At 54.8% G+C, this 14236-nt stretch overlaps 1 protein-coding gene across 30 annotated transcripts in view; it reads right to left on the minus strand.

Moving 5' to 3' along the window:
* Positions 1–11629, minus strand: part of ADAMTS10 (ADAM metallopeptidase with thrombospondin type 1 motif 10) — a 32093-nt gene extending 20464 nt beyond the window's left edge. For 14 of the 30 annotated variants that reach the window (XR_012428333.1, XR_012428332.1, XR_012428331.1 and 11 more), the window contains exons 1-6: positions 11574–11629; positions 9073–9183; positions 6576–6762; positions 5965–6311; positions 4352–4508; positions 951–1168 (exon numbers count right to left, since the gene is read on the minus strand). Coding sequence is in view for 5 of the 30 variants with exons in the window: in XM_045378415.3 (XP_045234350.2) it covers positions 951–1168; positions 4352–4508; positions 5965–6311; positions 6576–6663 (810 nt within the window). In the remaining 25 variants the exon portion in view is untranslated. Of the gene's footprint in view, positions 1–950; positions 1169–4351; positions 4509–5964; positions 6312–6575; positions 6763–9072; positions 9184–11547 lie in introns of those variants that run through there. The other 16 variants (XM_045378414.3, XM_074025694.1, XM_074025686.1 and 13 more) reach the window with 6 other exon arrangements.
* Between the last annotated feature and the right edge of the window lie 2607 nt (positions 11630–14236).

Here is a 14236-nt window from a genome sequence, read left to right on the forward strand (position 1 = left end):
AGCCTCCCGAGTAGCTGGGACTACAGGCGCCTGCCACCTCGCCCGGCTAAGTTTTTGTATTTTTAGTAGAGACGGGGTTTCACTGTGTTAGCCAGGATGGTCTCGATCTCCTGACCTCGTGATCCGCCCGTCTCGGCCTCCCAAAGTGCTGGGATTACAGGCTTGAGCCACCGCGCCCGGCCTACTCCACTAATTTTTAAGTGTTTTGTAGAGATGGGGTTTCACTATGTTTCCCAGGCTGGTGTGTGTTTACTTTTTTATTTTTTTGAGATGGAGTCTTGCTCTGTCACCCAGGCTGGAGTGCAGTGGCATGATCTTGGCTCACTACAACCTCCACTTCCTGGGTCCAAGCGATTCTCCTGCCTCAGCCTCCTGAGTAGCTGGGATTACTGGCGCCTGCCACCACACCCGGCTAATTTTTTGTATTTTTTAGTAGAGACAGGGTTTTACCATGTTAGCCAGGCTGGTCTTGAATTCCTGCCTTCAAGTGATCTGTTCACCTTGGGCGTGAGCCACTGTGCCCAGCCTATGTGTATTTTTACACACAGCAAACACTTATATGCCACCTACTGCATGCCAAGAACTGTTCTACACACTTTGTCAATGCACTGGATCTACCTTAGCTTTATAAAGTAGGTACCACAATTATGCCCATTTTACAGATAGGTAAGCCAAGGCAGAGAGGTGAAGTCACTTGCTCAAAGGCAGATAGTTAAAAAGTGGCAGAGCAGAAATTTAAGCCCAGGCAGGTTCCCTCTGCCCCAGGGTACCTCTGCATGTAGTCACTGTGCTTATGCTCTTTCTCCTCGTTCATTGCCATATGCAACCTTCCTTTCTAGCCTGTCCCCATATCAGGGATTGGGGTGAGATGGTAGCCACCCCCTTGCCTAACACAGGAGGCTGGCTCCAGGTCCTCAGGGCTGCGTGCCCAGGGAGGGGAAGGCACTTACAATGTTCATGATGGCCAGCACGTACTGCTCCACATCTCGGCGCCCGTGATAGGCCACCATCATCTTGTCAGCCACCACCAGGGTCTCCACGTAGCGCTCTCGGCTGACGGATCGCTTCAAGCCTGGCTGGCCACGCTCTGTTTCATTCCCCAGGGGCCTGGCAGGTGGCGGCTTCAAGGTCCGCAGCCACCATGGCCGCCCTTTCCACGGTTTCTCATCTGGGGGACCCAGTAGAGCAATTAAGCCCTGCCCTGCTGGTGGGATGCAAAGCTGCCCGACAACTGTCTTGTCCAACCTCTATCTGGCTACCTCTCTACCCGACAGACAATTTCTGGTCATTCTGCTGCCTTCTCTTGTTGTCCAAGACCTGTGTGATGGTCTGTCTGCCCAATACCTCATCGTTTTTATTCTTTTTTTTTTTTTTTTTTGAGACAGACAGAGTCTCATTCTTTCACCCAGGCTGGAGTGCAGTGGTACGATCTCGGCTCACTGCAACCTCCGCCTCCCAGGTTCAAGCAATTCTCCTGCCTCAGTCTCCTGAGTAGCTGGGATCACAGGCACGTGCCACTATGCCTGGCTAATTTTTGTATTTTTATTATTATTATTATTATTATTTTTTGAGACGGAGTCTCGCTCTGTCTCCCAGGCTGAAGTGCAGTGGCTGGATCTCAGCTCACTGCAAACTCCACCTCCCGGGTTTACGCCATTCTCCTGCCTCAGCCTCCCGAGTAGCTGAGACTACAGGCGCCTGCCACATCGCCCGGCTAGTTTTTTGTATTTTTTAGTAGAGATGGGGTTTCACCGTGTTAGCCAGGATGGTCTCGATCTCCTGACCTCGTGATCCGCCCGTCTCGGCCTCCCAAAGTGCTGGGATTACAGGCTTGAGCCACCGCGCCCGGCCAATTTTTGTATTTTTAATTGAGACTGCGTTTCACCATGTTGGCCAGGCTGGTCTTGAACTTCTGACCTCAAGTGATCCACCCGTCTCAGCCTCCCAAAGTGCTGGGATTACAGGTATGAGCCCCTGTGCCTGGCTGCCTCATTGTTTGTCTACAGGGCATCTTGGCAGTACCATCTCTATTTTTTTGTCAATGTCCTACTACCTGAGAATATTGTAGTCTACCATGATGTCACTGTCCCACTGCCAAACCGTTGAGTTGAATAACAGCCTGACTTCTCCCACTGTTGGCTGTATGCTGTTCCACTGCCTGTATGCCGAGCTGTTCAGCTACCAGCCTGCCCCACTGCCCAAATGTCCAACCGAACACTTGCATGACTGTCCCAGAGCTAAGCTGGTTGGTTGAACCACTGTCCCATGATGACCAGCATGATTGTACAATCCATTGACAATTCCACTGCCTGAATGGAATGGTGTGAACCAGACTATTTTGCTGTCTGAACTGTGTGCTTGGACAACATGTTGTCTTCTAGGTGAGCAACTTTTCCAATCAATGCACTGCCCGATTAGATCAGTGAGTTCTAACTGCAATGCACTGCAGTTAGAACAATCATACTGCCTGATGTACTACAACCAGATGGTCTCATGGACCACGCAACTGTGACATCGTATGTCATCCACCTTTTCTGTCTGTACAGCTGACTGTGGCTGTATGTCTACCACAGCATCCTACTCACAAGACTATCTGATTATACACTTCATTCAATATCACACTGTTCTGCTTTTCCATCTAACATTCATCGGATTTTCTTTTTTTGAGACGGAGTCTCACTTTGTCGCCCAGGCTGAAGTGCAATTGGTGCATTCTCAACTCACCGCAGCCTCCACCTCCTGGGTTCAAGCGATTCTCCTGCCTCAGCCTGCCAAGTAGCTGGAAATGTGCCACCATGCCTGGCTAACTTTTTTGTATTTTTAGTAGAGACGGGGTTTCACCATGTTGGCCAGGCTGATCTCGATCTCCTGACCTCAAGTGATCTGCCCGTCTCGTCCTCTCAAAATGCTGGGATTACAGGCGTGAGCCACCATGCCTGACCCTGATTTTCTATATGTATATTTTGAAACAGGATCTTGCTCTGTTGCCCATGCTGGAGGGCAGTGGTGTGCTCAAGGCTCATTGGAGCCTCAACCTACCTGGCTCAAGGGACTCTCCTGCCTCAGCCTGCCAAGTAGCTGGGACTACAGGAGCCCACCACCACACCTGGCTTACTTTTTCTATCTTTGGTCGAGATGGTGTCTCCCTCTGTTGCCCACGCTGTTGTCAAACTCCTGGGCTCAAGCGATCCCCCCACCTCAGCCTCCCAAAGTGCTAGAATTACAGGTGTGAGCCACCATGCCCGATCGGACCTGATTTTCTGGCAGTATGACTGTGCTGGTAAATATTTTGTTGGTATATAGCTTTCCTTCTCTCTCATTTCCTAAATGCCTGATTGTACAACCATCCTCCTACCAGTCTGATCATAAATCTGGCCTTTTGGCTGTATAACTGCTGGAGTATCTGATATAATCACCACACTGTCTAACTGTCTGATCAGATGATAATCCTAGAGAAGGAATGGTTTTATACCTGAACACCTGTCTGGCTGTTTTACTCACTGCTGGGCCAGGTGACTACAGCAGGGATAAGATTATTCCATAGCTCCACTGGTTCACTGTGTGAGGATATGTCTCTGCTGTCCCCTGGATAGAACTGCCTAGTTTTTTTTTTTTTTTTTTTTGAGATGGAGTCTTGCTCTGATGCCCAGGCTGGGGTGCAACGGCACGATCTCCACTCGCTGCAACCTCTGCCTCCCGGGTTCAAGTGATTTTCCTGCCTCAGTCTCCCGAGTAGCTGGGATGACAGGCATGCGCCACCATGCCTGGCTAATTTTGTATTTTTAGTAGAGATGGGGTTTCGCCATGTTGGTCAGGCTGGTCTCGAACTCCTGACCTCAGGTGATCTGCCCACCTTGGCCTCCCAAAGTGCTGTGATTACAGGTGTGAGCCACCATGCCTGGCCTGATTTTTTTTTGAGACGGGAGTCTTGCTGTCACCCAGCTTGGAGTGCAGTGGTATGATCTTGGCTCACTACAACGTCCGCTTCCCGGGTTCAAGCGATTCTCCAGCCTCAGCCTCCGAGTAGCTGGGACTACAGGTGCTTACCACCATGGCGGGCTAATTTTTGTATTTTTAGTAGAGACGGGGTTTCTTCATGTTGGCCAAGCTGGTCTCGAACTCCTGACCTCAAGGTGATCCACCCACCTCGGCCTCCCAAAGTGCTGGGATTATAGGCGTGAGCCACTGCACCCGGCCGGAATTCTGTAATTATATCACTGTGTCCCCTTCTCAGCAGCTCCATTCTTCCCCTCACATAACTGCCTGCTGACTTTCTGGATAAAAAGACACTGCTGCCTCAAGGGAAAGATACCGTGTAGCCCTCTCCCCATCCCCAGAAAGACCGATGTACCTCTCACTCCACAGGCCGTGTCCAGGTGGGGGTGACGCAGAGAGGAACGCTTGTACACCACATGTGGTCCACTTTCCTCTGGGCCCCGAGAACCCTTGGGCCCACCGTGTAGGGGCTCAATCAGGTACTCTTCCTCGTCTGCCACAATCAGGCCGTGCTGGGTTTTGAGAAGTGGGACAGAAAGTTCTCAGGATCAGGCTCTGGAGCTTAGGACCCCTGGGACCTTCTCTCTGTCTTTATGATTTCGTTCTTATCTCATCAGGTTTATTTTGCTTTTTTTTTTTTTTTTTTTTTTTGAGACGGAGTCTCATGCTGTTGCCCAGGCTGGAGTGCAGTGGCGCGATCTCGGCTCACTGCAAGCTCCGCCTCCCGGGTTCCCGCCATTCTCCTGCCTCAGCCTCCTGAGTAGCTGGGACTACAGGCGCCCGCCACCGCGCCCGGCTAATTTTTTGTATTTTTAGTAGAGACGGGGTTTCACTGTGGTCTCGATCTCCTGACCTTGTGATCCGCCCGCCTCGGCCTCCCAAAGTGCTGGGATTACAGGCTTGAGCCACCGCGCCCGGCCTTTTTTTTTTAGCATAGGTAATTAGTATCCATGCTATTTCTTTCTTTTTCTTTCTTTTTTTTTTTTTTTTTTGGAGACAAGGTCTCAATTTGTCATCCAGACTGGAGTGCAGTGGTGCAATCGTAGATCACTGCATCCTCAACTTCCTGGGCTCAAGTGATCCTCCTGCCTCAGCCTCCCAAGGAGCTGGGACTATAGGAGCACACCAACATGTTTGGCTTTTTAAATTTTTAATTTATTTTTCATAGAGATTTATTTTTTCAATATATTGCCCAGGCTGGTCTCGAATTCCTGGCCTCAAATGATCCTCCTGCCTTGGCCTCCGAAAGTGCTAAGATTACAAGCATGAGCCACTATGCTCAGCCTGTAATTTGTTTTTTTAATTATATATATGTGTATGTGTATATTATGAATGTATGTGTATAGATACACATACACATAATTATATATAAAAAATATAAATATGTATTTAAGCATATATAATATATATAAATATATGTAAGAGATATATATATATTTAAAGAGACACTATATATTTACAGAGACAGGCTCCCAGGCTGCAGTGCAGTGGTGTGATCTCAGATCACTGCGACCTCCCCCTCCTGAGTTCAACCGATTCTCCCACCTTAGCCTCCTGAGTAGCTAGGATTACATATGCACACCACCATGCCTGGCTAATTTTTATTTGTAGTTTTAGTAGAGATGGGGTTTCACCATGTTGGCCAGGCTGAACTTGAACTCCTGACCTCAAGGGATGCACCCACCTCAGCCTCCCAAAATGCTAGAACTACAGGCATAAGCCACTGTGCCCAGCCTCTAATTTTTTGAGATAGATGTTCAGCTCATTAATTTTCGGCCTTACCTAAGGCTATACATTTTCCTCTAAGTACTGCTTTAGCTGCATCCCCAAAGTACTGATTCACTCAAAACACTTTAAAAATGTCCCGCTATCATTCCTTCTCTGACCTTTATGTAGAAGTGTTTTTCTTAACTTCCAAACTAGTAGGCATTCCCCGCCCCCTGCCACTTTCCAGAATCCTCTGCTCACCAGGCCTCCACAGGTGCTGATGGCCACATGGGAGCTGCTGGCCTGGCCCTGCAGGTGACCAGCATAGAGGCAGTGGGGCCGGGCGGCCCTCTGCCAGGCCAGGCCCTCCCGTGTCCAGTACTCCACAGAGACGTGCCCTGCCAGTAGACGGGAGCTGCGGGTCAGGTTCAGCAGGAAGTGGGTGCTGGGTGAGGCCACCTTGTAGAAGAGGCGGGACTCGGCTGTGGCCCCGGTGCCCCGGCGCTGCCTCCGGGGAGGAGGTGGCGAGAAGGCCAGCAGTGCCCCGTTGTGGTCCACGCGGGTGGGGAAGGCGATCTCATAGCTCTCCAGACTGGACAGGAACTCATCTGTGGGTGAGGGTCAGAGGCCTGGGGTGGGCCCTGGTTTTAGTGGACCCCTGTGTCCTAGTTGTTAGGCTGCTGGAGCAAGTGATGCTGGCCTCACTGACCCCCGAAATCCAGGGAGTTGGCTGCAAGGCTCCCGCCTATTGACCCCAGGGCCTTCCCCCATTGACCCCCATCCCAGCCCCCTGATACCTCTTTCTGTTGGAGCCCAACTGGTCTCTTAAATTTTTCGCTCCCTCCCCACCGCCACCACCAGACTTCCCCTACCTTGAGACCGGAAGGCGTGCGTGACCTCGAACATGAGGCCCAGCCCCAGGGCGAGGGCCCAGCGGAGGATCTGGCAGGCGGGAGCCATAGAGGCCACGTGTCCACATGTCTCTCCCCAGCCCCGGCTGCCGGCAGCCCCCACAGTGCCGCCTCCCCTGTTCACAGCCTGCGCAGCATCACCGGGCTCCTGGGAGGGGGGAGCCAGGTAAGGGGGCGCCTGGTCCCGCTGTCCAGCACAACCAATGCCAAGGCCAACCATGGCCAAAGCTTTTCACCTGACTGAAGATTCTGAATGCATTTTCTCACTCAGTCGCTCCCCTCTCCCCACCTCCCCTTCCAATCCTTCCTACACTCTTACAAGAGGACAGGCAGGGACTGGGATGCTGGGAGTACCTCCTATGTACCAGCTACTGGCCCTAGTTTCCACACCACTGCATTTCTGTTTTTTTGAGACGGGGCATTACTCTGTCACCTAGGATGGAGTGCAGTGGTGTGATCATAGCTCACTGCAGCTTCCACCTCCTGGGCTCAAACAATCCTCCTGCCTCAGCCTCCCAAGTAGCTGAGATTGCAGGTGCATGCCACCACCTCTGCTTAATGTTTTTGTTTTTTTGGAGAGACAGGGGTCTCACTTTGTTGCCCAGGCTGATCTTGAACTCCTGGCCTCAAGCGATCCTTCCACCTCAGCCTCCCAAAGCACTGGGATTACAGGCATGAGCCACTGCACCTAGCCTACCATCGCATTTCATTTCCAAAATAACTTGAGAAGTCACGATCATCTTTTTTTTTGAGATGGAGTCTCACTCTGTGGCCCAGGCTGGAGTGCAATGGCGCAGTCTTGGCTCACTGCAACCTCTGCCTCCTGGGTTCATGTGATTCTCCCGCCTCAGCCTCCTGAGTAGCCGGCATTACAGGCACGCGCCAACACACCGGATAATTTTTTTGTATTTTTAGTAGAGATGGGGTTTTACCATGTTGGCCAGGCTGGTCTTGAACTCCTGACCTCGCATCATACTCGCAATCGTTCATCTTTTTATAGATGAGAAAACAGACTCAGGAGTGATAAAGTTTGCCCTGGGTCACACTGCTAGAAAGAGGTGGAACCTGGGTTCATTCATTGGGTTATAGCGTCTGGTGGAGGGTGGATGGGGGCATAACAGCCATGCATGCTGAGGATAGCAACCCTTACTTGCCCTAGCCCTGTGGGGTTCCATCTCTTAGGAGTGACAGATGACAGTCAAGTGAATGGAGAAGGGTTCAGATTGTGACATGTTCTCTAGAAAGTATCCATAGGGAGACTGGGAAGCAGAGGTTCAAAGCATAAGAAATCAATGGTGTGAAGAGACAGGAGAAAGTGCACCAGGAGAGGAAACAGCAAGGTCAAAGGCCTGGAGGTGGGGTAGAGCCTGGCATGCACCCAGGCAGGGTGGGTGCAGGAGAGCAAGGGGAGGCTGGCATCAGAGGCACTTGAAGGCTGGGGTGGTCAGTTTGAATTTTCAAGCCAGATGAAAGCTAAGGCTAGTACTCCATTCCCCCAACCTCTCATATTCCCACCCACGCACCCACTGTCCCCGGCCCTGTCTTTGGATTCTCCAAAAGGGGTAGCACCATTCAAGCCAGATTAAAGCTAGCCTCCAGCCTTTCATATGCCCACCCACGTACCCACTGTCTTGGGCCCTGTCTTTGGATTCTCCACACCGGGTAGCACCCTCCCCCTCCCAAGCCTCTCCTCCACCCTATGTTTCCGTCCTCTTTTCAGATTCTTCCTTCTCAAGGCTCCAAGCCAACCTGCCCCGCAGGTCTCAGTCTCTCCAGCATCTGCCCCAGGCCAGCCTGCCGCAGACAACACTTTGGGCCACCAACCTGTGCCAAACCCTCTTCCCCCACCCTCCTGTCTCCACCCTCCTCCTCCTCTGTGCAAAATCCCTTAATCACAGAGTCTTGTTTTCTTTGCAGCCCAGCCAAGTCTGACAGTCAATCCCCAAACAGGGCAGTTCAGCCCCGAGGGAGGGAGCCAGGTTTTTGCCAAGTTGCTGATGGACTGAGAAGCCCACATTCCCCACTTCTGCTTGGATCCCTCTAGTGACGGGGAGCTCACTCACAGATATTCTGTGACCCCACTGCACTCTTCAGCTGGGCTAATGTCCATTCCTTTTGTTGTTGTTCTCTTTTTTTTTTTTTAGACAGAATCTCGCTCTGGCATCAGGCTGGAGTGCAGCAGTGCGATCCCCGCTCACTGTAACCTCTGTCTCCTGGGTTCAAGCGATTCTCCTGCTTCAACCTCCTGAGTAGCTGGGACTACAGGTGTGCGCCACCATGACAAGCTAATTTTTGTATTTTTAGGAGAGACGAGGTTTCACCGTGTTGGCCAGGATGGTCTCGATCTCTTGACCTCATGATCTGCCCGCCTTGGCCTCCCAAAGTGATGGGATTACAGGCGTGAGCCACAGCACCCGGCCTCTCTCTTTTTCTCTTTTCTCTCTTTTTTTTTTTTTACCTTTTGGGGGCTTCAGTTGGTGGAGTGGTGTTGGGCCCCTGTACGGATCCTTCCCTCGCCTGCTCCCTGCACCTGGACCTCTCTGGGCCTTTGTTTCTTCTTCTTTGGAGCCTGGGCAGGGAGGGGCCAAAGAGGAGGAGCTGGGCTGGTCTTCAGCACTGAGCTGAGTCTGTAGTTGAGGGATCGCTGAGGAAATCTGGACCCTCTCTCTGCCCCTGGAGAACCTCCTCTTAGACTTTTTCTTTCTTCTGTTCCTAATGAACCCCCTCCAACAAAAACCCACTTCCTCTCCCTCTCTTCTTCTTCTTCTCTCCTATTCTTTTTTGGAGGTGTCAACCAACTCCCAGATCAAAGCCCTTCCTGGTTGGGCACCTCTGACCCCTGCTCCTGCTCTAAGCCACCCCGGAAAGGTAGCAACATTCTCATTGCAAGTAAAGCAGGGACCTCACCCCTTTCTCCCATTGGCTGCCTCCCTCCTCTCCTGTTCTTGCACTGCCAGGCCTGGTGCCTCGTCCTCCTCCTTCAGGGGCTCTCTCTGGTCTTGTCTAGAGTGTCTTTGGGTCTGTCCCGGTCCCCCTAAGACCCTCACAGTCCTCATCACTGTCCTCTGAAGTGAGGTGCTCCTCCCAAAACCCTCATCCCGCATTCTGTGCTTTGGGCTCAGGTGGGGTGTGAGGGACAAGGCTTGGGACATCATGGAAGGACCCAGCATGGGGGGTGAGGACAGGGGAAGGGGACTCACCTACGCACAGTGTGTGGGGTGGGGGGAGGAAGGGGATCTGCAGAAGGCTCACAGGTGTCTGAGCTGGGTCCAGCCCACAGGGTGGTGGAGAGGTGTGACACAGCCCAGGGCAGCGGGTGGTGGGGGGACATTAACAAGGCAGTGGGTCTGGGGCAGAAGATGAAGCTTGAAAGAGGCTCAGGGACAGAGATGGTGGTGGACAACAGGATGTCAGTGAGGCATGTGCACTGTGGCGCATGTGTGTGACTGCATGTACGTTATAGCATGTATGTGAGTGTGTGATCCTGTGCGTGACTATGAGCGTGTGACTCCATGTGCATTATGGTATGTGTGTGTGACCCTGTGTGTGTGTGTGTGTGTGTGTGTGTGTGTGTGTGTGTATACCCAGGCCTGGCCATTCCTTCAGCCCCTCCTCCCCGAAGGCAGGAGGGAGGTGGCCAGCGTGGGGGAGGGTGCCAGGCCTGGAGAAGGAAATGCCTCCGGGAAATGGAAGTGGCTTAGAAACAGAGGCTCTGTCCCATCCCATCCCATCCCGGGGATCCTGAAGGGACCCTCAGCTCCACACCCAGACCTCTCCGGCCAGGCTGCGGGGACAGGGCCCAGGGACGGTCCCACGTGGAGGCCAAGGCCGCGTCTGCCCAGGCAGAGGCCCCAGTTTGCCGGCCTCCTCCCGGCTGCACATCTGGCCGGGCCGGCAGGACGCAGCCCCTGCCGGAGAGCAGACAAAGGCCCAGCCGGGGCCTGCGGGAGGAGGGGGCCGGCGCCCGGGCTGGTCCCCCACAACCGGCCGCTAATTAAAGGCCCTGAGCCCGACCGCTGGAGACACCCTGAGACAGACGGCTGTGGCCTCAGTGACCAACTCAGGGGAAGTGGGCGGCGCCACTCCCACACCCAGACACACAAACACACACTGGCAGCGACACACATCCCGCGCAACCAGAGACAGGCGCTCGGGCACTGCAGACCCACAAAAGACGCCAGGACGCCTCCACCGCAGACATACGCGCCGACAGGCTCAGTGCACACTCAACACACCCAGAGATAAACACATGGAAACACACAACCACACACTCCCAGACATGTGTAAACACACACTCATTTACACGCGCACACACGGGACAAGCCAGAGAAACACGCTGCCACACAAATACAGGCACCTGGGGCCTACACACACAGACACACTCACACACATACACAGACAACCCAAGGAGACAGACACACAGGCCTACACGCTGACACATACACACTTATTTGCATGCTCACACCAAACCACAAACTCACAAGTCCCACAGACCTAGACACCCCCCCACCAGACACACATACACAGGCATTTACACACTCATCACACTCAGAGACAAACGCACACATGCTTGGGGACACACACACAAACCCAGACACACATACACTCATCTCCAAATCTGCACGCACACAGCAAACCCCTATGCGCACACACTGTCCACACACACAGGCAGACACACAAGAGACTCATCCCCAGGCACTGACACACACATGTAATGCACAACCACTCCGCCCCTACGTGGACGGACACACACACACACACACAGAGCAAACAAACCCACGGCAATCCCGGGCGCGATCAGTGGCGCGCGCACTTGAAGAACTCAGGCACAGACGCGAGTCGCACAGCGGGACACCCTCCCCCATCCAGGGCACCACAGCCCCACGCCCTCACCGCTCGATGAGGACACACAAAGTCCCACCGAGTCACGCACCCCGGGTCCCCCGCCCGCGCCGCTACCTGCGCCGCGCCCGGGGCCTCCGCGCCGTCGCCGCCGCTGTCTCGCCGCCCCGCGCGCGCAGGAAGGGAGGGAGCGAGCGAGCGCGGCGGCGTGGCCGGGGGAGGGGGCGCGGGGAAGGCACTTCCTGAGCCGCCTGCCAGGGTTATAAAAAAACCCCCAAACCGCGCGCGGCCAGAAACCCCGCCCGCCCGCCGCCGCCCGGCCTCGGCCGCGGGCTGGACCCCAGCCAGGGACCCGGGAACTCGGGCCGCCCCGCCCGGGACCAGCACCCCCGCTGCGGGGGAGGGGGCTGGGGAACCGCGGGGGGTGGGGAGGGGACGAAGCGGGGGAAATCGAGTGGCGGCGGGGAGAATGGACGGGAGAGGGGAGAAAGAATCAGGTGGGGGATGGGGATGGAGGTAGAACTGGGCGGGTGGGGGTTCGGGGAAAGGGAGGAAGAGAAGGGAGAGGTTGGGGGAGGGGGGAGTTTGAATGAAAGGGGCAGGGGGAGATGGAGACCTGAAGGAAGGGGCTGAGTGGGGTGCGGGGAGGTGGGGGCCTGGAGGAGGGGCTGAGTGGGGTGGGGGGAGGTGGGGGCCTGGAGGAGAGGCTGAGTGGGGTGGGGGGAGGTGGGGGCCTGGCGGAGGGGCTGAGTGGGGTGGGGGGAGTTGGGGGCCTGGAGGAAGGGGCTGAGTGGGGTGGGGGGAGGTGGGGGCCTGGCGAAGGCGCTGGGTGGAGTGGGGGGAGGTGGGGGCCTGGAGGAAGGGGCTGAGTGGGGTGGGGGGAGGTGGGGGCCTGGCGGAGGCGCTGGGTGGAGTGGGGGGAGGTGGGGGCCTGGAGGAAGGGGCTGAGTGGGGTGGGAGGAGGTAGGGCCCTGGAGGAACGGGCTGAGTTGGGTTGGGGGCAACGGGAAGGAGTGGAGGGGGGTAAGGAATGGGGCGGGAGGGGGGATGGGAGCATGATATGGTGGGGTCGGGGAGGGGAGAGCCCACTTCCTCGCCAGCCTCTGTGGCATCAACAACAGCTGTTATTTATTGAGGGCTGGGCCTGGCTCAAACAAGCATTTATTGGGCGCCTCCCGTGTGCCAGGCACGGTGCCCGGGGCGGGAAATAAGTCCCAGCTCGGCCCCGCCCTCTCTGAGTTCTCAGGGGGTCTGATCGGTCAGGGGCCTGGCCTTGGTCTCTGTACCTTAACTCCGTGGTGATGTAGGCCCAGCTGGTCCCATTTCACAGATGAGGAAACTGAGGCCACAGAGAGGGGGAGAGTGAAAATTCTGTTGGAACCGGAGCCCTCTGGGTCTTCGTCACTCTGGGTCTGGCTCCATAAAATGAACGAATGTGTGAATGAGGAGGACCTGGATGGTTGGGGCAGGGCTGGGATTTGAACCCCAGGCGCCTGGTACACTGCCTGGTTCCAGGGAAGGGTGGTGACCCCCAGGCCTCACAATTCCAGGCATTTCCCAGGAACGCCCCCCGGGGAGCTGGGCAGAGCCTTGGCCTTGGCTTTCTCTGAGTCTGGGTTTACTCATCCACACAGTGGGGGTAATAACAGCCTTTCCAGGGCTGGAGTAGGGGGTGGAGGAGGGGTTTCATTCTGCAGCAAAGATTTGTTGTTACGTGCTGGGTTCCAGGGACACAGCTGAGACCAGGAGGGCAGCTTCCCAACTCGGAATTTTTCCTTTTGAACCTGGAATGACATGTCATTACTCACGCATACAGCAGGCGCTGCATAAATACCAGACTCCTGGAGTTCCTACCACACTACCTTACCCCAACCTCCTGGGACTCCAGGCTAGACCAGAGGGACAGCCCCCATCCTCCTGTTTGCTCCCCACACTCACTCCTTCCCACCAGGGCCTCTGGGGCCCCCATTTGAGGAACGAGTCTAAGTCAGCCATTTCTGGCCTCTGTTAGCTGTTCTTCTGCTACCTATGGGCCCTCTTTCTCCACGAAAGAGGGGTGGTGGCTTCCTTTCTTTGCCGTACTGCTAAAGGCTTCTACTGTTAGCCTAGTGACTGGTCCAGCCACCTGTCCCTACTTTTTTTTTTTTTTTTTTTGCGATGGAGTCTTGCTGTGTTGCCAAGGCTGGAGTGCGGTGGCGTGATCCCAGCTCACTGCAACCTCCGCCTCCTGGGTTCGAGCAATTCTCCTGCCCCAGCCTCCCGAGTAGCTGGGATTACAGGCGCCCACCACCATGCCCGGCTAATTATATTTTTAGTAGAGATGGGGTTTTACCATGTTGGCCAGGCCAGTCTCGAACTCCTGACCTTAAGTGATCCAACCGCCTCTACCTCCCAAAGTGGTTGGATTACAGGCGTGAGCCACTGCGCCCAGCCCACCTGTCCCTCCTCTTAAGGATGGGTGGCTTCCAGACCGCACTGGGAATTTCAGGGCTGCTTTGAGCCAGGCGCTCCCAGGTTCTGGCACTCCTGGCTGTGAAACCTCTCATTATAATTACTCTGTGAAACTTTGACAGTTCTACACTCACTACTTCCCACCACAGCCCCAGACCTCCTTGCGGTGGGGGGGTGTCTCTTTTTTTTCTCGAGGGCGTGTGGCCCTCTAGGGCCTGGCAGATTGTTTAGGGGAAGCACCGTCCCCACCTGAATCCCCAGGGAGCTGTGTTGGGGTCCCCACCTGAAGCCCCAGGGGGCTGTGTTGGGGCTTTTGCGGTGAGTCTTGG

Source organism: Macaca fascicularis, chromosome 19, assembly GCF_037993035.2.
Source record: "Macaca fascicularis isolate 582-1 chromosome 19, T2T-MFA8v1.1".
Taxonomy (NCBI): Eukaryota; Metazoa; Chordata; class Mammalia; order Primates; family Cercopithecidae; genus Macaca; species Macaca fascicularis.